Source organism: Nerophis ophidion, linkage group LG08 (genome assembly GCF_033978795.1).
Source record: "Nerophis ophidion isolate RoL-2023_Sa linkage group LG08, RoL_Noph_v1.0, whole genome shotgun sequence".
Taxonomy (NCBI): domain Eukaryota; kingdom Metazoa; phylum Chordata; class Actinopteri; order Syngnathiformes; family Syngnathidae; genus Nerophis; species Nerophis ophidion.
In genome coordinates this window covers 66,917,693-66,945,008 of record NC_084618.1, presented here as the reverse complement: position 1 = coordinate 66,945,008, position 27,316 = coordinate 66,917,693, and the positions used below count along the sequence as shown (strand labels likewise).

The following is a 27,316-nucleotide window of genomic DNA, read 5'->3' as shown; positions in this document are numbered from 1 at the left end:
TTGTCACTATAGTAACTCAAATAAAAAGTGTTTTGTTGGCACTATCAGCTCAGAAAAAAAAAAAAAACAGTACTGCAGCTATGAATCCAACAGAGGGCACTATCTTACAAATTAATTCACTCAACATTTCAGCAGGAAGATGCTTTGACTAGACGTGATATTGTGTAACAGCACATTTTGTCAGTATAATACTGCATACATGTAATAGTTTCTTCATGTGTAAAACAATTTATGAGAGGCATATTAGAGCCTTTCAGCGTCAAAAATAGGCATTTACTTTCTTTTTTAGCCGCCATCGTTCTTAACATTTGAATGAATGTATCTACTGTATAATAACAATAGATTGATTGGCACAGTGAATGTCCTACGCATTTAAAGGCCTACTGAAACCCACTACTACCGACCACGCAGTTTGATAGTTTATATATCAATGAAGAACTCTTAATATTGCAACACATGCCAAAACGGCCGGTTTAGTTTACTAATTTGCGAATTTTAATTTCCCGCTAAGTATCCTGTTGAAAACATTGCGGAAGGATGACGCGCGTATGATGACGCGTGCGCGTTACATCACCGGTTGTAGCGGACATGTTCTTCCAGCACAGATCACGGCTAAAAGTATTTTTATCGCATAATTACATAGTATTGTGGACATCTGTGTTGCTGAATCTTTTGCAATTTGTTCAATTAATAATGGAGACTACAAAGAAGAAAGATGTTGGTGGAAAGCGATGTATTGCAGCCGGCTGTAGCAACACAAACACAGCCGGTGTTTTTTGTTTACATTCCCTAAAGATGACGGTGAAGCTTTAATATGGAACAGAGCAGTCAAGCGAACATGGTTCTCTACCACATGTCAACCGGCAGGTTTCGGTGAGAAAATGGTGGTAATAAGTCGTCTCTTACCATAGACATGAGCAGAGCTTGTGTCGTTCCTCCTGCAGCTGTCAAAGAGGCAGCTGCGACTTTCTTGGCTACGCCGTGGCTTCCCTCAGAGACACTGGCGGTCACCACACCCCTCCGACTTTCAGGTATGATTATATAATCTCACTAAAACACTAGTAACACAATGAGCAGATAAGGGATTTTCCAGAATTATCCTAGTAAATGTGTCTAATAACATCTGAATCTCTCCCACTGCCCTCGTCTTTTTTTTTTTCTTCTAGTCCTTCACTCTCAATATCCTCATCCACGAATCTTTCATCCTAGCTCAAATTATTGGGGAAATTGTTGCTTTCCCGGTCCGAATCGCTCTAGCTGCTGGTGGCCATGATTGTAAACAATGTGCGGATGTGAGGAGCTCTACAACCAGTGACGTCACGCGCACATCGTCTGCTACTTCCGATACAGGCAAGGCTTTTTTATTCGCGACCAAAAGTTGCGAACTTTATCGTCGATGTTCTATACTAAATCCTTTCAGCAAAAATATGGCAATATCCCAAAATGATCAAGTATGACAAATAGAATGGACCTGCTATCCCCGTTTAAATAAGAAAATCTCATTTCAGTAGGCCTTTAAAAATGTTGAAATGCAAATGACACCGTGAAATCAAGCATTTCTTTGAAACCCCGACAATGCAGCATTAAAATGATATTCAATATTTTAGTGTATGTTAGTTTGCATACGCCCAACGTTTTGTAGGATTACTAAGGAAAACAGAGGTACTAATGTCCTTAAACAACCTGGATGCGCTCTACGGGAACAAAGGAAGTAAGTTTTAAAATTAAAAATAGGACAGAAAAAATTTGTAAAAGGGCTGGCTTAACCTTGTCTGTGTGTCATAATCAAAGTGTTGGACTGATGCAAGAGCGCTCTCTCTGTAGCACTGACCCTGAACAATGTCAAACAAATCCTGTTCCAAAAAAGCTTCATGATTACAGCGGAATTCTGGTAACGCAGCGCTGCTCTGCACATGTTTGACTCCCGGGTCTAAAAGTGTAATTTAAATAAAAAACAAATGCTTGTGAACTGAAGTCATACCTCTACCAAGTGGTTGTCAGGTCCATAAAGCTCCTTATCGAGCTCGATGACCAGGCTCTTAAAAAAGGATGAGAACTTCCTCTTCTGCTTGCCAGGCTGGGAACACAATGTGCAAAAAAGAACATGAAGACAGCAAACAGCCGCATTGTTGTGCGCTGAGCAAAGTTAGGGGCGGAGAAACCCCAAAAGTGTAGACGCACGGCAAAAGAGGTTGCACACCCGCACCCTCCCCAACCCTGTTTGCACAACATGACCTTTTTCACTTCTCCTCCAACATCCCTCTCTCTGTTAGCGCATGCAAAAAAGAAGAAAAAAAAAAAGAAGCAGTCTCACACATGTCTGAACATTGCCTTCATGTGGCCTCAGATGACACCAGCAGTGGTGCTGGGATTGATGGAGGGAGGAGAGGCATGTCAGCCCTGCGGTATGTAACGGCCTGTGGTTTCAATTCCCGTCTTCAAACGGGCGCGAGAGCCTGCGTGTCAGCAGTTGCGGGGCGGAGTGGGGAGTGGTGTGAACACACATCTGGCTGTGTGGTTGGAGCCAACCGCAGCTAAAGTGACCGAGAAGAAGCGCAACAATACAGCCTGAAAATACTTGTGAACATTAAGGGAGAGTCCAATATACTGTGTTTACTTCCAAAGTCAGAAGGATTTGTTTTTAAGTGGTTTTATTGTTTAACCAAAATCAACCCATGTGTTACAACATATTACTTGCATAATAAACAAAGGGCCTATCAGAGAATAGCTTACATTTTACAAAATCATAATTACACTTAATGACAGTGCCTGCATTTCACACTGGCTTGGTCCCACGGCCGTCAGCAGCGCAAACCCGAACTGACATATCAGTAAACAGCTCACATTTCACTCCAATCTAAATTACACCCATGAAAGTAATATTGTGGAGTTGTAATAGATTGGCATGGTCTCACAGCCATGCTGCAAGCACAAACCTGAATAGGCAACATCTCACTTAATTAAAATTACACCTTATAACAGTGCCTGTAAAACAGAATAGTCTCACAGCCTTGCCGTAAGCTCGAAAGTGAATCGACGTTTTAGTAAACATTTTACTAACAGGTAATCAAAATTACACCTTATAACAGTGCCTGTAATTATATCGGCATGGTGTGGCGCAAACCTGAATAGGGGTCTCAGTAAACATCTCAGTAATTTAAAATTACACCTTATAACTCTGCCCGTTATACATATCGACATGTTTTCATGACCGTACAGCAAGTGCGAACCACATCAAGCCAATTAAAGAACACCTCACGATATTTTATAAGTGCATCTAATACACGGTCTGACAAAATACAGAAGGAGAGATCTTAAAAAATTAAAAAACTTAAAGGTTTGAATATAATTTGCTTACTTCCTCCAGAAGTTTTCCTTCCACTCTCAATTCCCAGGAGGACACCTTCTCAGTCTCCTCGCCCTCAGGCTTGCAAGGGGTGTACGTGTTGGAAATGTAGATCCTCAGCTTGCGTTTTTGCTGTTTTGTTGGAAAGACATAAGCAAAACCTTTAAGATAATCTGGCAAAACGGCTCTTTATTTGCATCTGCACATATGACAGGGTCACATGGGGATTTAAGTATAGTTTGCAACAGCATAGAATTGCAAAGAAACATTCCTAATATTCTGCCTCGATCATCAAGCTAAATGACTCAAGTATACATTACATTGTCCTCAGAGATATTAATAGTAAAACACAAAAAGGAATATACATTTAATGGCATTGTGGTGTACCACACATACATAGTTTTGGTCCAAAACAGTAAAATGGTGTTATTTTAATTTTATATTATTATTTATTGTCATTTGGGGACAGTGTGGCGAGTTGGGAGAGTGGTCGTGCCTGCAACCTGAGGGTTCCTGGTTCGATCCACAGCTTCTACCAACCTAGTCACGTCCGTTGTGTCCTTGAGCAAGACACTTCACCCATGCTCCTTATTGGTCGTAGTTAGTGCCTTGCATGGCAGCTCTCACCATCAGTGTGTGAATGTGTGTGTAAATCGATGAATGTGGAAATAGTGTAAAAGCGATTTGAGTACCTTGAAGGTAGAAAAGTGCTATACAAGTATAACCCATTTACCATTCTAGGTGACAGTAAATTACTCTGGAAGTGGGTTTTTTTTTAAACCATAAGCCCAGTAAAACACAAATAGGTATAGTCTAGTGGCATCCAAATATTATACAGTAAAATTATTTAGGAGCCTTACTAAAACATTCATAAATATATTTTAAGAAAGTCAATTTGAAATGTGCTTTTCATTTATTACAGGCATTTCCGAGTACAAGCACAAGAAATGAAATGGATTGATGGTGTACCACATGGACGTGATTTAAGGTCACTGTTTTCCTTTTTGACTAAGTTATCTGTATCATAATTTTACATGGTAAGAATATAGTGTTTAATGTGTATCTATTCTGTTTTTTCTTTTAACAAATGCTAAAAATGTAACTTTAAAGGCTATGTAACAATTAACATAGCTGATGTTGTCATGTTGATTGTTGCAAAGCGCAAAGTTATATGCTGTCATGTACCATAATTGGCTTCTTGATAGCCTCCTGTATCTCCATGCGCTTACGGGCGATGGTCTGGTCCAGTTTTCTCTCAAAAGCCAAGAGGTCCATGTAGGCCTGGGACTCTGGGACCAGGTCTCGAATCTATAGAATAAACTTTTTTTTTAATATACAATTGATCTAACACAAAGTCATTCATTGTATGTTGAAACTCCCTTACTCTCTGTGGGAGAACCTTGTCGGCCATCTTGCGTCTTTTTGCCCTAAAAGACAGCAAAAACCTCACATGAGCGTCCGCGTTAACTGCTCACAGAAATATTAACTCAGAGACAACAAGTTTAATTCAAAGTTGATTTAAGAACTATTTGATGAGCAATTATTTGATTTTAACACGAACATCTCTCTAATAACGCCCCATTCTTTAGCTTCAAGCACCCATTTGTTGTCCTTAACTGAATTACACAGTTACACCTCATTATGGATCCTTTCAAGTGCTTTTATAAGAATCTGGGTTGCTTTGGGCGTTTTGCAGGCCATGAAAGAGCGTCATTGTAGACCATGGGACCGGCCTCACCTCAAGCCTTGTTGAAGTTAAGAGCGTGTTGTAACTGAGCTAGAAGTCACAAATACCCGCCGAGTGTCCAAGTCACGGGATGCTGTGGCGCCCGCGAGCCTCGTGTCCGTGTTAGCACTTGACAAACACACCGCAGTGGAATAACTCAATCTTAAAAGTAGGGTGTGCATCACTGCTAGTCTTGGAAGTCACAATTGCTACATATGAAAAAAATGTCCCTTTGTGCCATTACGGTTTTTAAGTTATGCTAAAATACATTTTATTACTAAGGATGTCATCCAGTCCCAACTATCCATCCATCCCATCCATTTTCTACTGCTTATTCCCTTTGGGATAGCGAGGGGCGCTGGTGCCTATCTCACCTACAATCGGGCAGAAGGCGGTGTACACCCTGGACAGGTCGCCACCTCACCGCAGGGCCAACACAGATAGACAGACAACATTCACACACTAGGGCCAATTTAGTGTTGCCAATCAACCTATCCCCAGGTGCATGTCTTTGGAAGTGGGAGGAAGCCGGAGTACCCGGAGGGAACCCACGCATTCACAGGGAAGACATGCAAACTCCACACAGAAAGATCCCCAGCCCGGGATTGAACCCAAGACTACTCAGGACCTTCGGATTGTGAGGCAGACGCACTAACCCCTCTTCCACCGTGAAGCCCCAACTAGTTCCATTCATTTGTGCTGCAATTTGTTTTGTCTATTATAGTATTTTAAGTTATTAAAGGTTCAGTATTCATACCCACACACCACCTTGACAAAACCTCCCCAAAACAATCCCAAATGTGTGCTTCTTTTGTGCTGCAAAATTTTTTGTTTGTGGCGTTATTGTTTTTAGGTAACCGTCTAATGGTTTTACGTTATCAACGTGTAATTAAAGGCCTACTGAAAAGAGATTTTCTTATCTAAACGGGGATAGCAGGTCCATTCTATGTGTCATACTTGATCATTTCGCGATATTGCCCTATTTTTACTAAAAGGATTTAGTAGAGAACATCGACGATAAAGTTTACAACTTTTGGTCGCCAATAAAAAAGCCTTTCCTGTACGGGAAGTAGCAGACGATGTGCGCGCGCCGTCACGGGTTGTGGAGCTCCTCACATCCTCACATTGTTTAGAATCATGGCCACCAGCAGCGAGAGCGATTCGGACAGAGAAAGCGACGATTTCCCCATTATTTGAGCGAGGATGAAAGATTCGTGGATGAGGATAGTGAGAGTGAAGGACTATAAAAAAAAAAAAGACAGGGCAGTGGGAGTAATTCAGATGTTATTAGACACATTTAATAGGATAATTCTGGAAAATCCCTTATCTGCTTATTGTGTTACTAGTGTTTTAGTGACATTATATAGTCGTACCTGAAAGTCGGAGGGGTGTGGCCACGGGTGTGGTGACCGCCAGTGTCTATGAGGGAAGCCACGTTTCTTGACGAGGCGAAGCGAAGGCAGCCGGTCGGGCCGGGCTGAGCTTTTTTCCCCCCTCCTCCACGGTGGAAGCATCCAACGTTCGGGGGCGGCCGGTCGGAGGAGGCAAGAGAGTCCGCAGCTGCCTCTTTGACAGGTGCACGAGGAACAACGCAAGCTCCGCTCATGTCTACGGTAAGAGACGACTTATTATCACAATTTTCTAACCGAAACCTGCCGGTTGACATGTGGTAAAGAACCATATTCGCTTGACCGCTCTGTTCCATAGTAAAGCTTCACCTTCGGGAATGTAAACAAGGAAACACCGGCTGTGTTTGTGTTGCTAAAGGCAGCCGCAATACACCGCTTCCCACCTACGTCTTTATTCTTTGACATCTCCATTATTAATTGAACAAATTGCAAAAGATTCAGTAACACAGATGTCCAGAATACTGTGTAATTATGCGATTAAAGCAGACGACATATAGCTGGGATCGGGCTGGAACAAAATGTCCGATATAAATCGTGACGTCACGCGCACGCGTCATCATACCGCAACGTTTTCAACAGGATACTTCGCACGAAATTTAAAATTGCAATTTAGTAAACTAAAAAGGCCGTATTGGCATGTGTTGGAATGTTAAGATTTCTTCATTGATATATAAACTATCAGACTGCGTGGTCGGTACTAGTGGGTTTCAGTAGGCCTTTCATGTGTTATTAAACATAACCCGACCATCGCAGCTATGTGAAAATCAAGTTGCACCCCACAACCCAAACTTACCCAAACTTGTCCCAATCATTTGTGCTACAAAAAATGTACTTTGTGCCCCTACGGTTTTAAGTTATTCTAAAATACATTAGTGACTAGTGATGTTCTCCAGCCTTCTTCATCCCCTACCCTCCACCTTGTCCAAATCATCCAAAACCTGTCTCATTTGTTTGTGATATGTCTGTGCTGCAAAAACAGTTGGTCTAATTATTACAGTTTTTAAGTTATTAATGTTTTGTGATTCATAACCAGCACCCACACCTTCTCAAAACCTCCCCAAACCAGTCCAAATCGTTTGTGCTACAAAAGGTGTTGGTCTAACTATTATTGTTTTTTTAGGGACTGGTTTGGGTAGGTTTTGTAAAGAGGACTGGTTATGAATCATCATTTGTTAATAATTTTAAAATATATAATAGACCAAAATATTTTGCAGCACAAACGATTGGAACATGTTTGGGGAGATTTGGAAAAGGTGGGGGGGACCAGCTTTAAAAAAGTGAATAACAGAACGTTATTAACTTCAAAACTATAATAGTTAGACCAAAGCTTTTTGTGTAACAAACCCGCACTAATCTACATAACATAAACAAATGGGACAAGTTTGGGAAGATTTTCATATGTGTATGAATAACAATATAAAACCATAAAACCTTAACTTAAAAACCATCACGGCAAAAACTACAATCCAAACAAACGATTGGGACACATGTGAGGAGGTTTTGACGAGGTGGGGGGCTGGGTATGAATATGTAAAAATATTAGTAATAATATTAATAACTACAGTTGTTATCAAAATTATCCAACCCCCACACAATTTTGGTGTTTTAGCAAGTTGGACATTTATTCCGTATTTTGTTTATAGTCATATCAAATAAAGATGCATTAAATAGACAAATGCAACTTGAATTACAACATTATATTTTGTAACATACCAAACAGTGTCATTTCTGTTAATATCTCATTGACAAAATTATTCAACCCCTTGAAGATCATAACTCTTAAGAACAGAATTTGAATAAGGTCTTTTCAATCAGGTGTTGAAAACACCTGTAGATGTGATTAGAACCACAACGAGCAACAATTAAACTGATTGAAAAAGACTGTGAAGCTCAGCTTCCTGTAGATGGCCAATGGTGTATTTGCAACATGGTGAAGTCCAGGGAGTGGTCAAAGAAGTCAAGAGAGGAGGTAATTTATTTTCATAAGAAAGGATATGGATATAAGAAAATGGCAAAGACATTACACATTCCAAGAGACACAGTTGGGAGCATAATTCGCAAGTTTAAAGCTAAAGGCACAGTGGAAACACTACCTGGGCGTGGTAGAAAGACGATGCTGTCCGGTATTTGAAGCGTACAGTGGTGAAAAACCCCCGGGTAACAGCTGAGGAACTACAACAGGACATTGCAGAGGGGGGAACGCAGGTTTCGTCCCAGACAATAAGGCGCGCACTACGAGATGAAGGCCTCCATGCCAGAACTCCCAGGCGCACCCCACTTCTGACTACCAGGCACAAGGAAAATAGACTCCAGTATGCCAGAAATCATCTGGACAAACCCCAAAGGTTTTGGGAAACTGTTTTATGGAGTGATGAGACAAAACTGGAACTTTTTGGGCCTATGAATCAACGTTATGTCTGGAGGAGAAAAAATGAAGCTTACAAAGAGAAGAACACCTTGCCTACTGCTAAGCATGGGGTGGGGTCAATCATGCTCTGGGGCTGTTTCTCTGCCTCAGGTACCGGGAATCTCCAGCGCGTTCAAGGCATTATGAATTGTATTTCCTACCAGGATATATTAACTGCAAATGTCATGAAGTCAGTGACGAAGCTGAGGCTTGGGAGACGTTGGACCTTGCAACAGGACAACGATCCCAAGCATACCTCCAAATCAACATCAGAGTGGTTGCAGAAGAAGGGCTGGAAGACTCTGGAGTGGCCTTCAGTCGCCAATCCTAAATCCTATAGAAAACCTGTGGTGGGACTTAAAGAAGGCAGTTGCAGCACGCAAGCCCAAGAATATGAATGAACTGGAGGCCTTTGCCCAAGAGGAATGGGCTAAAATACCTGTAGATCGTTGCAAGAAGCTTGTGTCCGGTTATGTATCACGTTTGAAGGATGTAATTACTGCCAAAGGGGGGTTCTACTAAGTACTAAAGATGCATGTAACTAGGGGGTTGAATAATTTTGTCAATGAGATATTAAGAAAAATGTCCTTTTTTGGTATTTTGTAAAATACAGTGTTACAGTTTAAGTTGCATTTGTCTATTTGACACATCTTTATTTGATATGACTATAAGCAAAATACGGAATAAATGTCCAACTTGCTAAAACACCAAAATTGTGTGGGAGTTGAATAATTTTGATCACAACTGTAACTGTAATAGTTTGACAATAACCATTCTGCAGCACAAATGAATGGACCAAGTTTTGTGGAGATTTAGACAAGGTGGGGGGGCCGACTTCAGACAGGTATATGGTAGCCTTTTGGTGTGTTTTTTTCCATACTTTGCATCTTGTGAGCATATCTTTTAGTGAACAATGCATGGCATGACAATATTCACAGGTGGGCAAAGCATTTTGAGAAGATTGCTTGGCTACGCAAAACCATATTAACCTTGCAAAGTGTAAAGAATACATCCTCAGTGGAGTACCAAAAGGATTTCAGGGGACCACAACAGCTCAACAAAATATATTTTTTTAACCTGTAAGTAAACTAGCTAAAAGGCAACGTTGATTGATGTTTTGTTTGTACAGCAAGAGAGAAGACAAAAAACAATACACTTTGTTCTAAAGAAAATAATGTGAGGACAGAGCAGCTTGAAAATTGTTTTGAACCTTTTGAATGTTTCTAAACACAAAAATACAACAATGTTTTACTTTCTATAGCGAGAGATGAGATAGAGACATTGTTTAGTAATCGATTATCTTGAAACATTGAGGTAAGGAAAAATACATAAAAGCGCAGCAGCTTGAGACAAAACATTTTTAAACCTGCTAAACTAACTGAATCAGTATTTAAAGGTAAAAATCTTGTCTTTTTGTTATAGTTTCAAGGATATCAAGACATTGAAAAACCCAATTCCACCAAATTCTGGGCCAAAGCAGAACCTAAGAAGGCACATCAGCTTGTTAAGAACAATTATCCATAAGATAGAACAATATTGATTTTTAGTTTCTACGGTGACAGAATTTATGTAGACACTGATTTCCATGTAATGTCAGCTAAAACCTAGGGCTCTCAAATTAAAAGATGAAAGCAGGTAATTCATAAAAAACATTGCATTAATCATGTAAAAATGCAGATTAATCACACAGTTTATTTTAAGCGCGCATGCTCCTTTATATTAATGATTACCTGAAGGGGACATCTTACCAGTGCTTCTCAATTATGTTCTAAAACGCCCCCCTATGAAGAAGAACATATTTCATGCCCCCCACTCTCCACCGTGACTATAAATAGAATAATTTGTCTATAAAATTTTTAGAACTATACCTTTGCATAACGTTTGAAGTTTATTAACATTTAAAAGAAAACCACACACTGGCCTTTCCTCGTCTCACACCACACTTCATTGTTTTCTGGTATTGCAACAAAGTTTCAGTTTGCTTCGTAATACACCACCACGGTAGTTTAGCAAAAACCAAAGCAAATTGCATTGATTGTAGTGAATGAATTCCCTTATTGCAGCACAACAAGTTTATAATGGCATTTGAAAACGCGACCAGCACTTCGACAACAACCTTTGTACGACGAATAAGCCTACATTACAGCTTTGTGTTATTAGTGTCAATATTGCAACATTTTCACACCTGTTTGCTCTTTTATTCCACTTTTGAATGTTCTTTTGTAATATTAACTTTAAAATGTGTCACGGACCGTTAAATTAGCTGCAAGCTGCAAATGGCCCCCGGGCCAGACTTTGGACACTTCTGGGATAGACTTAAATATGAGCAAAAAACACAAAATTTAGGCGCAGCAGATTGAAAAAAAGACCTTTTCAATACTGCACAACAAACTTCTATCTTTAAAACTAAAATGTATTGATTATTACTGAAAACGTTGACAGAAGACCTAATGAAAACTTGGGACCAAAAAGGACCGAGCTTGACAAAAACACCTTGGAACATGCTCCACTCCCTTCAGCTATCATAACCGTTAAAATATGTTTGCTTGTTGGATATTATTTATGTGCCGATCCTTTTCCTCATTACTAAATAATTACCGCCTCTGGTTGGATACGCCCAGTTGTCTAATACCACTCCCTAACTTTATCAATCAGTCTTCTCCTTTCTTCACACAGACACTCTCACTTCCTCATTCTTTACCCTCGTCTGCCAAGCGTCTCTTGCTGCTGCTGATGCTGCTGTTGATGATGATGATGAAATAACCTCTTCCGAGACGCATCCAAGGATGGAGGTCCCATGGTTGAACGCATAGGCATGCCACCTCCAGCACCATAAGAAGGACCTGGGAGCTGACCGCCCATTGAAGCCATGGGGCCGCCAACTCTTCCCAGAGGAATCCCTGAACGCTAGAGAAACAAAGGGGTGTTAACCCATGCACAAAATCACATTTGCAGACTCTCAATAACACCAAATAATTTTTGGAGGAGGCTCTATGGCAAGTGGGCCCAAACATTTGGCCTCCAAGGGCCAAAGTGAAAATGTGCCATTATAAAAGTAATTTTCTGCAGATTTTGCCATTTTCCCAGGTGCTGTTCTGCAACCAGTTCTTCCTAGATATTTCATCTGATCGCTTTTAAACTTTATCCAGACAGATTAGACATATGGAGGGTGCTAAAATTTTAAGTGTTTAGATTTTCATTACAGGACGCGGACCAAGAGTATCCTTTTTTATAGAGCGTCAAAAAGTCCCCGCTTGACCATAGAGCAAGGGTCTCAAATTCAAACGCAACTCGTTAGCCTGTAAAACAAAATTTATATATCTTACGATTTAAAAAAAAAATGGCAGCTCAGTCACCAGAATTTACCATAAAATTTAAGGTAATTACTACACCAAATTAATGTAAATTGAAAACTGTACCACTGTTGTTTATGTAAGCAATCTGGTGAGTGAGCTGCCAGTTTTTTTACTGTAAAATCTACGCCCATTTATTTAACAGTGCATTCCTATGAATGGAGAAACAGTACCACTGTTATTTTTACTGCATAATTCTGGCGACTGAGCTGCTACTTTTTTCCAGTAATATCTACCTTCCCTATTTTTACAGTGAATTACTGTAAATGGAAAAATGGTACCAATAATGATTTTACTGTCCATTTCTGGGGACTGAACTGTCAGCTTTTTGCCGTAAAATCTACATAATCTGTTTTTACAGTGCACTACTGTAAATGGAAAAATTGTACCACTCATGATTTTAAGATATATTTTACATTAAAATCTACTGACTTTTTTTTACAATAGGCCCTTTTCCACTGCCGGAACCTTTTCAGGAGTTCCACCTGTGTTTCAACTCAAAACTACCAGGCAGGGTTTTCTCTAAACTCCAAAGCTACCTACGGTGGTGGGGTTCTGGTTATGGGCGTGGTCACAATGACATCATCGAGTAATTTGCATCATTTGCTATTGTGATAGGATTTTCTTTTAAAAAAGGCTAAAAAAAATTAACACATACATTTAAAACAAATCTGTTTTTATTCATTAGTTTACATTTTTTTTATCGTTTTGACATATTTTCAATTGTGGCTGTTTTATTTACACGGTACTTTGTTGAGATTTTTTCAAGTGTTTAAAGACTTTTAAAGACTTTTTTTTGGTTTAAAGTAAAAACAACTAGCAACAAATCTAGCATCTTCTATAATGTGTACTTGTGTTCAGAGACTCTATTTCTGTCCCTTAAGCGAGCATGACGTTGTCACACTTGCTTCGCGCTTTTGCTCTAGTTGAACTTTCTCTTTATAAAAGCTGCCACTGTCCTCTTATCTTTTGCCCATTTTGTAGATAACAGTCCGCACTGGTATATCTGTAATTTATATAAAAAGCATGTCCACATCGCAGACATGCTGACAACGCTCCATATAACGGCGTGCGTTTTGTTTACATCCAGTTTCGGCAGTGCAGTTTTCGAGAATCAAAGTATTTTTTCCGTGGTCAAGTTTTTGGCACATCACTTGTCAATAGTGCGCAAATAATAAACTATATATATTAGTCCTTTTTTTTTTTTTTTTTCCTTTGTCATGAAAAAGGGACATTTTTGTCATGAAAAAGGGAGGTTTTTGTGGTTGGTGCACTAATTGTAAGTGTATATTGTGTTTTTATATGTTGATTTAATAAAAAAAAAATTGTATTTTTTTTTTTTCAAATAACAATGAATAAAAAATTATTTTGCGGACCGGTATCAATCGGGCCCCCGGTGGTTGGGGACCACTGCTCTAGAGTCCAGTGGCGACGTGCTTTACACTACTGCATCCGACACTTTGCATTGGACTTGGTGATGTATGGCTTAGATGCAGCTGTTCAGCCATGGAAACCCATTCCATTAAGCTCTCTGCGTACTGTACGTGGGCTAATTGGAAGGCCACACGTGCAGAAAGTCGACGACAACTTTGCACTATTCGCTTCAGTGTCCGCTGACCCCTCTGTCAGTTTACGTGGCCTACCACTTGGTGGCTGAGTTGCTGTTGTTCCCCAACTCTTTCATTTTCTTATCATAAAGCAGACAGCTGACTTTGGAATATTTAGGAGCGAGGAAATTTCACGACTGAATTTTTTGCACAGGTGGCATCCTCTGACATTGACGAGCTCCTGAGACCGGCCCATTCTTTCACAAATGTTTGTAGAAACAAGTCTCCATATCTCAGTGCTTGATTTTATACAGAGATTAGGACACCTGAGATCATTTGGCATACTTGCCAACCCTCCCGAATTTTCCGGGAGACTCCCGAAACTCAGTGCCTCTCCCGAAAACCTCGCGGAAGAAATTTTCTCCCGAAAATCTCCCGAAATTCAGCCGGAGCTGGAGGCCACGCCCCCTCCAGCTCCATGCGGACAAGAGTGGGGACAGCCTGTTTTCACGTCCGCTTTCCTGTTATATAAACAGCTTGCCTGCTCAATCACGTTACAACATCTACGGATTTTAATAAAAAACTGCACACACAAGGAGACGAAGCAGAAGAACGAGGAAGTTACAGCCATGGCGACGCCGTCTGTAATAGAGTGATTCTGTGTTGTCTGTTGCCATCTCCTGGTGAATGTTGGCTATAGCGTTATGGGGTAGCTTTTTTGATTGGCCAACGATTTACGTGGTGTTGTGCACCTGACGGCAAGTGACTCTCGCCAGTACACAAATGGCAGAACAAAGGTTACTCAAATAGTAAAAGGTAAGTGTTGTTGTTTTTTAGTATCCAGCAAGCACAGTAAATTTAGTAGAACAACTGTGGTTTTATTACTGTGTATTTGATAGGTGCCGTCTGAAATTCAACTATTTCTTTTATGTACATATATAATAAAATAAATATATATAGCTAGAATTTACTGAAAGTCAAGTATTCCATACATATACACACACATATATATATATATATATATATATATATATATATATATATATATAAAATATATATGAAATACTCGAGTTGGGGAATTTTACTCCTTCCCTCTTAACCATGCCCCCGCACAAACCACTACTCCGCCCCACTCCACACCTCCCGAAATCGGAGGTCTCAAGGTTGGCAAGTGTTGTAAGCATTTCACCAATCTCGCGCACTTTGCAAATTATACGTCATTTCCATTGTGCGCAAGCAATTTGCATATCGCAAGACGAGATTTGAGATGAGATTTTGTTAATGGTTTAGTCAGTAACCCTACATTATTATATGTTATAAATAGTAAACCAAGTTGTGGTAGTAGTTTAGTCAGTAGTTTAGTCGTGGATGAACACTGTATAGTGGTTAGGGTTGGACTGATTTGAGGGCAATACACAGTTATATTGTCCCGACTACAAATGAATAAATTTACATAAGTATTTAATAAATTATTTTGACACCAAAAACATTTATTTGCGCCTATTGATTTGCAAAATGTGCACCACACATTATTCAAATATATAGCTGGAAGCAATTTGCAAAAAGATTGCGCATTATACCAATTTGCAAAATGCGTTTGCGCATTTTGCAAATTTCTCACATTGGTATTGTGCCTACAACACAAGTATGTCATTTGGATGGGTGGCCAAATACTTTTTTCAATATAGTGTATATTGCATTTGATAGCCACTCTTTGGTGGACCAATGGAAATGACACGACGGACCAGATTTGGCCCTCGGGCCCCACTTTGAGCATCCCTGCTGTAATGGCTTCAATTGACAAGCAAAGACAGTGCGAATATGAAATTGACTTTCCAACAAACATTTAGGAGTCAGTATTTATTTAATTTTAGTGTTGTATACGATATATTATTATTTACTTGTTAATAACGTCTAAGTAAAAGTAAGCAGAAGACCAACCTGGGGGTACTGGGGTCCGCCGCCCATGGAACGGGAGTACCCACCATGACTTAGCGGCATTCCGGCCATCCTCAAGCCGCCAGCATGTGCAATATTCATGGGGTTCACACAAGGGTTCATTGGTGGTCCGGTGAAGCCTCTCGTTGCCATCTCTCAGTTCCAGTAACGCCGGATAAATAAAGATAAATCGCCTTATCTGTTGAGCGGCTAACACTCAAAAGTGTTTGGACTGAAGTTTGACAGTTGAGTCGGCGGTGTCAACAAAGCGCTAGCTTAAATATTTGAGCTCGTTCCGGGTTTTTGAGTCCAACTACTTGTTGCCTTCCAAACACCAACTCGTGGCTTCTGTTAGTCTTCCAACATGATTCCAAGATGAAATGAGCATCTTCGGCGTGTTAATAGCCGGCGTGTGTCGTCCTAAAGTCAGGAGGAACACACACGACAAAGTTGCGACACAAGTAGTCAGTAACGTCGTCAACACGGACAAGTTTTTCAGTTAACGCCACACACGAATGCTGCGTTCAAAATTATCGGACATTTGAATTCATACTGTAAATGATGTTAACTGACCCTCTCACTCACGCTGTCTTTCTCTTATGTGTATTAAATAGAACCGCAACATTGATTTACTTTAATAGTTTCGATTTATACACAATCTCCATCTTAACTATAACGTCTCATAATTCCGCGTTGAGGGGATGCACATGAATGGGGCATATCGTAGCAAGTTTGAAGCGCGTTGTATCTGTATTTGTTGGGTCAACAGCACCCTCTATTGTTAGCGCCTAAACAGCAGTACTGTGAAGCTTTTGCAGTCTTTTTACTAGGGGTGTGGGGGAAAATCGATTCGAATTCGAATCGCAATTCTCATTTTGTGCGATTCAGAATCAATTCTCTTTTTTTTAAATCGATTTTTTCATTCATTTATTTTATCATTCCAACAAACCAATACACAGCAATACCATAACAATGCAATCCAATTCCAAAACCAAACCTGACACAGCAACATTCAGAACTGCAATAAACAGAGCAATTGAAGGGAGACACAAACACACCAAAAGTAGTGAAACAAAAATGAATTTTATCAACAACACTATCAATATTAGTTATAATTTCCGTTTAGCAGTGACTAAAAATCCCTTATTGACATTATCATTAGACATTTATAAAAATAAAAAAAAAGAACAATAGTGTCACAGTGGCTTACACTTGCATCGCATCTCATAAGCTTGACAACACACTGTGTCCAATGTTTCGACAAAGATAAAATAGTCATATTTTTGGTTCATTTAATAGTTAAAACGAATTTACATTATTGCAATCAGTTGATAAAACATTGTCCTTTACAATTATAAAATGTTTTTTTTTCAAAATCTACTACTCTGCTAGCATGTCAGCAGACTGAGGTACATCCTGCTAAAATCCTATGTATTGAATGAATACAGAATCGCTTTGAATCAGAAAAATATCATTTTTGAATCGAGAATCGCGTTGAATCGAAAAAAATCAATATGTAATCTAATTGCGACCCCAAGAATCGATATTGAATGAGCCCTACTTTTTACCATCCATCCATTCATTTCCTACCGCTTGTCCCTTTTACCACTGTATGATAAATAATGTTGTATCCAACCAAAAAAAGGGAAAACAAGAAATGTAACAAATCATTTATTACTATGATAGACAGATGAATGAAACTGAGCCATGATAGCAGCAATTCAACTACTGGAATATTTACACTGTCACATCACACCTGTAACCCTTTTACAATGTAAACACAACATTTTCCCACCTTCCTAAAAATAAAAAATAAAAAGGACACCCGCTTTGTGTCGCAAAATAACTGCTTGTACAATTCGATTAAATCACTCGCTGGTGAATGATAACTCTTTCAAATACACACAAATAACTGGATGTAAAAAGAACAAGACAAATCATTCCTTATAACGATTCTCTGAAACGTAATGTGACCCTTAAATTTACAAAATAAAATTTTCTTTCTTTTTTTTTTTTTTTAATTGCAATGAAATACAAAAGCCCTCACTTTTGTAATAAATCTTGCTGGGACACCGAGTGATTTTACTGTACATACACTTGGAATATGTAAAATGATTCATTGTTACATTGAAAGCCAGTGTCTGTATGTGAGCGGGCGTTAAAAAACAAAAATGTGTCAAGTATAAATTGAGAGGTCAGAGTCTGCAGAAAAGTCACCAAAAACACCAACATTTCACATGATTAAAGTACTGTTGGTCTTCCTGTGTGTGTGTGTGTGTGTGTGTGTGTGTGTGTGTGTGTGTGTGCGTGTGTGTGTGTGTGTGTGTGCATGTGTGTGTGTGTTATTGAGGGAATGCCTCATCTTTCATCAGCATGCGCGGGCTTTCCTGGTTGTCCATGCGACGCCGAGGGCCCATCATGCCTATTGGAGATGCAGAGTAGGTGGAGTTTTGTCAATATAGTCATTTAATTCGTTCATATTTATAAATATGTTTAATTTACAACATCTGTCTTTTACTTACTGCTCTTATGCTTAAATGATTTGGATCTTCTGGGCGAGTTTGGATTCTGAGATAGACCCAAAAAAACAAACAGGAAAAAAATACCACAAAACTTAGTCAAAACTGAATAGTAACAAATAAAAGAGAGCGATAATGAACACTGTACCTTATCTGATTTCCTTTTTTTGGCTGTAAAGTAGGAGGAAAAAAAATATTTTGATTTATAAATGAATGATCAATTATATTAATAATACATACTGTATTGACCCTATATAAGACGTTTTTTTTCCCTAAAAAGAAAGTCAGTAAAAGGTTGGCTTATATTATGGCGCCTATCAACTTCTCTCTCAAGTGTGTCAGAGCTTTTCTCTCAGTCACTCACGCACCCATGTATACTATTATGAGACCAATTCTAAAATGATTTGGATCAATGAAGCAAAGGCATTAAAGAATAACAGCTAAGAAAATAAAATTAAATAAACATTATTTTAACAATAAAAAATATGTAATTTCACAGGTTTTTGGCATTGGGTTTTCTCTTAAACCTTTGTCCAAAAACTGATTGTAAAAAGACAGCTTGTCTTATACTTGGATCAATGCATTTGATAAATTAGAATAGAAACAGTCACCTTTCTTTTCCGCCCCGTAAGACCAGTCGTTATCATTGACGTCATCGTTGTCTTCTTGATCACTCTCGGACTTGTTGTTGGTGTTGTTACCCGTCACTATTCTATGACACACACACATGCACACACACACACACACACACACACACACACACACACACACACACAATGACTCAGCATTACTCAATAAAACATGCTTTTAAAATAACAAAATGAATACAATAAATATCATAAGATGAACTGAACTCTTAAAAAAAGTACATCTGGAGAGACTTTAAGACTAATGCCTGTGCAGTGACTCATGCAGAATATGACGTTGGCATCATGCTTGAAAGTATAGACCAGTGGTTCGCAAACCTTTTTCACCAAGTAACACCTCAGAAAATAGATGTCTCTCCAAGTACCATCATAATGACCAACATTAAAATACAGTAGCGTATTAGGCCTAGGTATTTATCAAAAATAAGGCAAATGTTTTATTTAACAAGTATATTTAATATCTTTTTGGCCACTGTAACATTACACACGGTTTGAACAGTAACACTAGGAAACTAAAACACTGTACTTTAATAAGGTGATTGTTTGGCATACCTCTAGATGGAGCCGGCGTACCACTGGTGGTACAAGTAACACGGTTTGACAATGCCTAGTTTAAAACTATAAAAATTCTAACGATAGGAGAACAGAATACAGATTTTAATACTTTTGTGATAATGCATGTTGATAACACATTCCAGCTGTGTCCTTCAAATTTGGCAGTGACAAGATAATGAACACTTAATGCACAGTAGCGTCATCACTAGCATGCTAGTGGTTAACGTCCCTCAGTGCGAGTCACCAATTCTCGCCTCCTTGTCAGTAAATAAACTACAGTATGTGATTTGCAAGCACTGGAGGACTAGCAAAACATTCTATACTACAGACTGTAAGAAAATACAAGAAGTCATGCTAACCGGTAAGCTAGAATGAGACGTAAATTAGCGGATCGACACAACTATTTGCTCTAACGCTGCAAAGTACAGTGGAACCTTGATTTACGAAATTTTAGAATGAGCCATATACGTGTGCAAACCATGTCTCTGTGTACAAACGCTTCATTCATTCATTTTGTGTCCCGCCTGCAGCCATTTTTGTGTCATAGGGCTCAGCAATTTTGGAAAAGGGGAGCCCTGTACGTCACTTGCTGTGCAGTACACTAGTTGTCACTTCTCAGCGCTTCATTCAGCCTGTATGTCTTCTTTTGACAAGTTTTGAACATTTTGCCAACTCCAGTAATTTTTCTTAACTCACTGTAGAGTTAAAAAAAAAAAGACTATTTATGAGGAGAACAATAAAGGTGCTCGCAAGTATGGAAGAATCGACACAGCCAGTTTTAATTGTGATGAGACAGGACTTTTCGGGGAAAAAATGTTAAAGCAGACTTATTTCACAGAGGAGAAGAGCTACCTCTCGTTCAGCGGCGCCTTTTCCAAGACAACACACACACACACACACACACACAGAACCCAGCCCCCCCCCCCCTCCACCCTTCTCAACGGTCTGTTCCTTTCTCGTCAGCTCTTGTTTTGCAAATGTTGATGTTAAGTGGATTTTACTTTTTTTAAAAGTGTATTAATGTAGCAATATAATTGTTAAGAATTAATGTGATTTTTGATGGTTTGTGAGGGCACCAAAGGGACTTTTTTGTTTGTGCGTGTGTTGGCAGAGCAGCGAATACAGAGGACAGCAGCTTGTTGTTGTTGTAAATAAAGAGATAGTTAATTCATCACCTCCAGTGTTATGTTTGTTTGATATACAGTTTTGATATGCAGTACTGTACAGCACTTTCAGTAAACCTTCATTAAAATATGGACATTTGTCGAGGCTGGAGCCCCTTTATATTTTTACATTGTTTCTTATGGAGAAATTTGCTTCACTATCCAAACTTTTCGAATAACGAACCCTAATGAAAAACTAATTATGTTCGTAAATCGAGGTTCTACTGTACAGTATCAACAGGTTGATATTACAGCGATTACATCGATATTTTACGACCACAATATTTGATAATTTTTGTTATTGTTTACAAACTCAGAAAATACGTCCATGGACACAGTTGTATTGTTAGAAAAACAATTCATTTTTGAAGGTTAATGTTACAAGGAACACTTAAAGCATTGTTAACAAATTCACAAAATTGCTCAAAATAAGCCTAAAAAAATGGCAACTTTTTCCACAACAATAACAAAAAAACACTGCAAGATGTTGGAAGGACTGAATAAAATTGATGCTGCTAGGGCTGCACGATTAATTGACATTGAGGGTTTAAATAGTGTGATTACGTACCCCAAGAGTTTGAGGTGTTTTTTTTTTTGTCTATGTCTCGCTCTGTGCATCTTTCTCAGCATCTAAGCGTGTTTATTTTATAATTAACTGAATGCAGTGAGTCCTCTTGCCAGTTATGGACAATCTTTGTCTCGGTGGCCAGAAAACGACTCAGCGAGACCGCACACACAGGAAGCAAAGACAGAGAACCAGTGAGAAGTTCCAAAAGTAACAAAAATGAAGACAAACAAAATGTAATTACAAAGCCAAATGGTCTGTTGTGGGAATATATCAACTTCAAAATGGATGGGCAACATGAGCCCATCAACCCAGGCGAATGAGTGAAAATGCCGCGATCACGTGATTGCAATAAAAAAAAAAAAGGCAACGTCCGACATAGTTTTTACAACTGGGAAAAAAATGCACTTTACTTGTTCAATATTTAGTTAAGTTACATTTTTGCTTATGGATATGAGAGTCCATTTAACTGTTTGGTTTATCCATTTTAGATAAAGTTATTTACCTTCCAATTACAGTACAATTGTAACCAATTCTACAGTAAATACAAATACAAGTTTATATCATTTTAAATGGTTACTTTCATTATTATCATATGTTATGATTATGTTAAATTATAAACACTGAAAGGTATTTATCTATTATTTAATCAGTTTAAGAACATGATGTTGAAAAAAGCTTAATCTGTCGGCATAAAGTCAAATATTTTTTTAAGTAAATTATTGCATATTGTTCTAATGTGTGGCACCTTGAAACAAGACTGTGTTGATCGACAGTGTCAAAGTAACATGTCTTCCTTCACTCGTTATTTTTGCAGTTTTATGCATTTATATGTACAAACCCAAAACCACTGAAGTTGGCACGTTGTGTAATTCGCAAACAAAAATATAATGATTTGCAAATCCTTTTCAACTTATATTCAATTGAATGAATTGCAAAGACAATATATTTAATGTTCAAACTGAGGAACTTAATTTTTTTTTGCAAGTAAACATTAACTTAGCATTTATTGGCAGCAACACATTGCAAAAAAGGTGTTAAATAGCCTTTCCTTTTATCAACACTCAGTAATCATTTGGGAACTAAGGAGACCAAATTTTGAAACTTTTCAGTTGGAATTCTTTCCCAGTCTTGCTTGATGTAAATCTTAAGTTAACAGTCCAGGGTCTTTCTCGTCGTATTTTAGGTTTCATATTGCGCCACACATTTTCGATAGGAGACAGGTCTGGACTACAGGCAGCCCAGTCTACTACCTGCACTCTTACTATGAAGCCATGTTGTTGTAACACGTGGCTTGGCATTGTCTTGCGGAAATAAGCAGGGGCGTCCATGATAACGTAGCTAGGATGGCAACATATTTTGCTCTGAAACCTTTATATACCTTTCAGCATTTGAACATATGTGTAACTTACACATATTGTTCTTACCATGTGTAAGTTACCCATCCATTGGGCACAAATACACCCCCATACCATCACAGATGCTGGCTTTTGAACTTTGTGCCTTTAATAGTCCGGATGGTTCTAATCCCCTTTGTTCCGGAGGACACAACGTCCACACTTTGCAAAAACAATCAAAATGTGGACTCGTCCGACAACAGAACACTTTTCCACTTTGCATCGGTCCATCTTAGATAAGCTGTGGTGCAGCGAAACCGGCAGCGCTTATGGTTGTTGTTGATAAATGGCTTTGGCTTTGCATAGTAGAGTTTTAACTTGCACTTCCCGATGTAGTGACAAACTGTAGTTACTGACAGTGGTTTTCTGAAGTGTTCCTGAGCCCATGTGGTTATATCCTTTACAGGCGGTATAGCTCGGTTGGTAGAGTGGCCGTGACAGCAACTTGAGGGTTCCAGGTTCCATCCTCGCTTCCACCATTTTAGTCACTGCCGTTGTGTCCTTGGGCAAGACACTTTACCCACTTGCTCTGAGTGCCGCCCACACTGGTTTAAATGTAACTTATATATTGGGTTTTACTATGTAAAACCGCTTTGAGTCACTAGAGAAAAGCGCTATATAAATATAATTCACTTCACACATCGACGTCGGTTTTTGATGCAGTACCGCCTGAGGGATTGAAGGTCATGGGCATTCAATGTTGGTTTTCAGCCTTGCTGCTTACATGCAGGGATTTCTCCAGATTGTCTGAATCTTTGGATGATTTTACCGTAGATGGTGAAATCCCTAAATTCTTTGCAATAGCTGGTTGAGAAATGTTGTTCTTAAAAAATTTGCTTATGCATTTGTTCACAAAGTGGTGATCCTCGCCCCATCCTTGTTTGTGAATGACTGAGCATTTAATGGAAAGTGCTTTTATAACAAATCATGGCACCCACCTTTTTCCCAATTAGCTTGTTCGCCTGTGGGATGTTCCAAATAAGTGTTTGATGAGCATTCCTCAACTTTCTCAGTCTTTTTTGCCACTTGTGCCAGCTTTTTTTAAACATGTTGCAGGCATCAAATTACAAATGAGCTAATATTTGCAAAAAATAACGTTTTCCAGTTCGAAAGTTAAGTATCTTGTCTTTGCAGTCTATTCAGTTGAAAAAAGGTTGAAAAGGATTTGCAAATCATTGTATTGTGTTTTTATTTACGATTTACACAACGTGCCAACTTCACTGGTTTTGTATAAAATATAAAAATCGCAAATCGAATCACAACCACAATTCGTTTTTTTTCTAAAAATTGTGCAGCCATAGTTGCTGCAATTCGTAGTGTTAAAGTTAAAGTACTAATGATTGTCACACACACACTAGATGTGGCGAACTTTTTCTCTGCATTTGACCCATCACCCTTGATCACCCCCTGAGAGGTGAGGGGAGCAGTGACCAGCAGTGGTGGCCGCGCCCGGGAATCATTTTTGGTGATTTAACCCCCAATTCCAAGTTTACTTAGCAAAATCAAATCAAATCAACTTTATTGATAAAGCACATTTAAAATTTACCACAGGGGTAGCCAAAGTGCTGTACAATGGGAAGGTTAAAAAGGTAATACGAGAACCGAGCAAACACAACACAACACAAACAGAACATGATAAAAAATAAATAAATAAAAAATAAATAAAACATAAAAACAGGTTCACAGCAGCTGTATGACGGGGAACCATTGCAGGATTAATCTCACTCAGTGTTAAAAGCCATGGAATAAAAGTATGTTTTTAAGAGAGATTTAAAAACAGGAAGAGAGGGGACTTGTCTAACACTCAGAGGTAGGTCGTTCCAGAGCTTGGGAGCAGCAGCGGCGAGTGCTCTGTCACCTCTAAGCTTCAGCCTTGTGTCAGGGAACGTCAGTAGCAGCTGATCGGCTGCTACTGACGGTTTACTTACAAACCCCGTTTCCATATGAGTTGGGAAATTGTGTTAGATGTAAATATAAACGGAATACAATGATTTGCAAATCATTTTCAACCCATATTCAGTTGAATATGCTACAAAGACAACATATTTGATGTTAAAACTGCTAAACATTTTTTTCAAACACTTATTTGGAACATCCCACATGTGTGCAGGCTAATTGGGAACAGGTGGGTGCCATGATTGGGTATAAAAGCAGCTTCCTTGAAATGCTAACTAATTCACAAACAAGGATGGGGCGAGGGTCACCAATTTGCAAGCAAATTGTCGAACAGTTTAAGAACAAAATTTCTCAACGAGCTATTGCCAGGAGTTTAAGGTATTTTACCATCTGCGGTCTGCAAAATTATCAAAAGGTTCAGAGAATCTGGAGAAATTACTGCACGTAAGCGATGATATTACAGACCTTTGATCCCTCAGGCGGTACTGCATCAAAAACCGACATCAGTGTGTAAAGGATATCCCCACATGGGCTCAGGAACACTTCAGAAAACCACTGTCAGTAATTACAGTTGGTCGCTACATCTGTAAATGCAAGTTAAAACTCTACTATGCAAAGCAAATTCAATTTATCAACAACACCGAGGAACGCCGACGGCTTTGCCGGGCCCGAGCTCATCTAAGATGGACTAATGCAAAGTGGAAAAGTGTTCTGTGGTCTGACGAGTCCACATTTCAAATTATATTTGGAAACTGTGGACGTGGTGTCCTCCGGAACAAAGAGGAAAATATCCATCCGGATTGTTGTAGGCGCAAAGTTCAAAAGCCAGCATCTGTGATGGTATGGAGGTGTATTAGTGCCCAAGGAATGGGTAACTTACACATCTGTGAAGGCACCATTAATGCTGAATGGTCCATACAGGTTTTGGAGCAACATATGTTGTCATCCAAGTAACGTTATCATGGACGTCCCTGCTTATTTCAACAAAACAATGCCAAACCACGTGTTACAACAGCATGGCTTCGTAGTAAAAGAGTGCGGGTTCTTTCCTGGCCTGCCTGCAGTCCAGACATGTCTCACATCGAAAATTTGTGGCGCATTATGAAGCGTAAAATACGACAACAAGACCCTGGACTGTTGATCAACTTAAGCTGTACATCAAGCAAGAATGGTAAAGAATTCCACTTTCAAAGCTTCAACAATTAGTTTCCTCAGTTCCCAAACGTTTATTGAGTGTTGTTAAAAGAAAATTTGATGTAACACAGTGGTGAACGTGCCTTTTCCCAACTACTTTGGCACGTGTTGCAGCCATAAAATTAAAAGTTAATTATTAATCGTTAAAAAAATCAAGTTTATGAGTTTGAACGTCAAATATCTTGTCTTTGTAGTGCATTCAATTGAATATGGGTTGAAAAGGATTTGCAAATCATTGTATTCCGTTTATATTTACATCCAACACAATTTCCCAACTCCTATGGAAACGGGGTTTGTAGATGTCTTACCTGCGGTTGGCTATGCGGCTGCTGTTGCGTCCCATCCCCAGACATTTCTCCAGGTGCGGCGCAAAGCGCGACGCGGCGATGCTGCGGCTGCAGTTAGGACACACGCACTCTTTGTTCTTCCACTGGTTGTACACCTGGCCGAACACATCCAAACCCGGCTGGTCCACGATTTCTTCGGCACGCAAGGACAGTCAGCGCGGCGATACGGCAAGTTGTTGTAAATTCAAAATTGTTCTTACCAAAGTCTCTCATGCTTTCTTGGTCCGTGTCATCCAGGAAGAAGTATCCCTGCTTGACAGCCCGGTGGACCTCGAAGCAGAGGCCCAGGCATGCATCCTCCACCAGGTCAGACAGGATGTCCTGAGCTAGACCCTGGCAAGAAAGGCACCATATCACGTGACAATCTTTTCACATACATAGGACATTGTGGTTTAGTTTTTTTGTTGTTTATCTTATTTACTGCACCTCCAGCTTGCTGTTGTCCAGGCTGGACATTGAAACCTCCTCCATTTTCATTTGCCAGAACTACCAGATGAGCAGTCACTGCTGTGGTCATGCTGTAGCTCAGCAAGCCTCGGCCAAAAAAAAAAGAGGGCTGCAGCAAACAGTGTTGCAATAAAATCACAGTTCTTCTCAATGGCATAAATGAATGTGCTGCAACTACTCACAAATACACGTTAGAACACGACCCGGCCTCCTTCTTTTCCAGTGTCTGTTAGCTGGGGGTGAATAAGGTTAGTTAGTGACACTTTGATGCATCAACCCCCTATTAAAAAAAGCAGCAGGAATAAAACAAAGAAAGGCTAAATAGTTACAAGGCGGCAAGCTAACCAGGCTAACAGAAAGCTAACATCCAGACTAGCAACACATAGCACGTTACCGTTAAGAATTAGGTTAGGAATTAGCCTGTTTTAAGCTTCCTTGAACGGGTTTTATTCGCCGCTGAAAGAAAGCCAATCGACGCCGGCGAAGACGAGGTTCGTCCCAGAAGCTCGACGCCGCTGCATTGCGGCTCTTTTATAAGTCTCTCCACAGCCCGTCGAAACACGCCGAGGTCAAGTTAACAATCTCGCCGTGGATTTTTAAAACCGTCACCGGCTAGGAACGCAGCGGCGGCGACGGCGCGAAACGCCTAATAGTGTTTATTTACCAATTGCGGCAGGCATCCATCTTTAACATCACAGATCAGACAGAAGCAATCGATCGCGGAAAGACGTGGAGTGGAGTTTCCACCTTCTGCCTCTTCTGCGCCTCACTCAAGGTGCACCTCGGATTTCATAAAGTACTTTCAAATGATTATTTTCCAGCACTTAAATAGGACGCCCATCACATACTTAAAGTGTAAA

The 27,316-nt window shown here is 39.5% G+C and overlaps 2 protein-coding genes across 2 annotated transcripts in view; both read right to left on the bottom strand.

Moving 5' to 3' along the window:
- Positions 1–16,250, bottom strand: part of smarcd2 (SWI/SNF related, matrix associated, actin dependent regulator of chromatin, subfamily d, member 2) — a 29,638-nt gene extending 13,388 nt beyond the window's left edge. Inside the window, exons 1-6 of the mRNA XM_061909508.1 lie at positions 15,730–16,250; positions 11,590–11,795; positions 4,731–4,773; positions 4,532–4,654; positions 3,359–3,478; positions 1,982–2,077 (exon numbers count right to left, since the gene is read on the bottom strand). Coding sequence (XP_061765492.1) covers positions 1,982–2,077; positions 3,359–3,478; positions 4,532–4,654; positions 4,731–4,773; positions 11,590–11,795; positions 15,730–15,879 — 738 coding nt within the window. The 5' untranslated portion in view covers positions 15,880–16,250. The remainder of the gene's footprint in view (positions 1–1,981; positions 2,078–3,358; positions 3,479–4,531; positions 4,655–4,730; positions 4,774–11,589; positions 11,796–15,729) is intronic.
- Positions 16,251–17,381: 1,131 nt separating this feature from the next.
- Positions 17,382–27,252, bottom strand: atxn7l3b (ataxin 7 like 3b). The gene is made up of 9 exons (XM_061909509.1): positions 27,121–27,252; positions 26,639–26,689; positions 26,436–26,565; positions 26,210–26,342; positions 25,971–26,142; positions 18,857–18,957; positions 18,394–18,416; positions 18,249–18,294; positions 17,382–18,148 (listed from the first exon to the last, which is right to left on the bottom strand). The coding sequence occupies exons 3-9, from the start codon at positions 26,484–26,486 to the stop codon at positions 18,069–18,071; spliced, it is 606 nt and encodes a 201-aa protein (XP_061765493.1). The 5' UTR covers positions 26,487–26,565; positions 26,639–26,689; positions 27,121–27,252; the 3' UTR covers positions 17,382–18,068.
- Between the last annotated feature and the right edge of the window lie 64 nt (positions 27,253–27,316).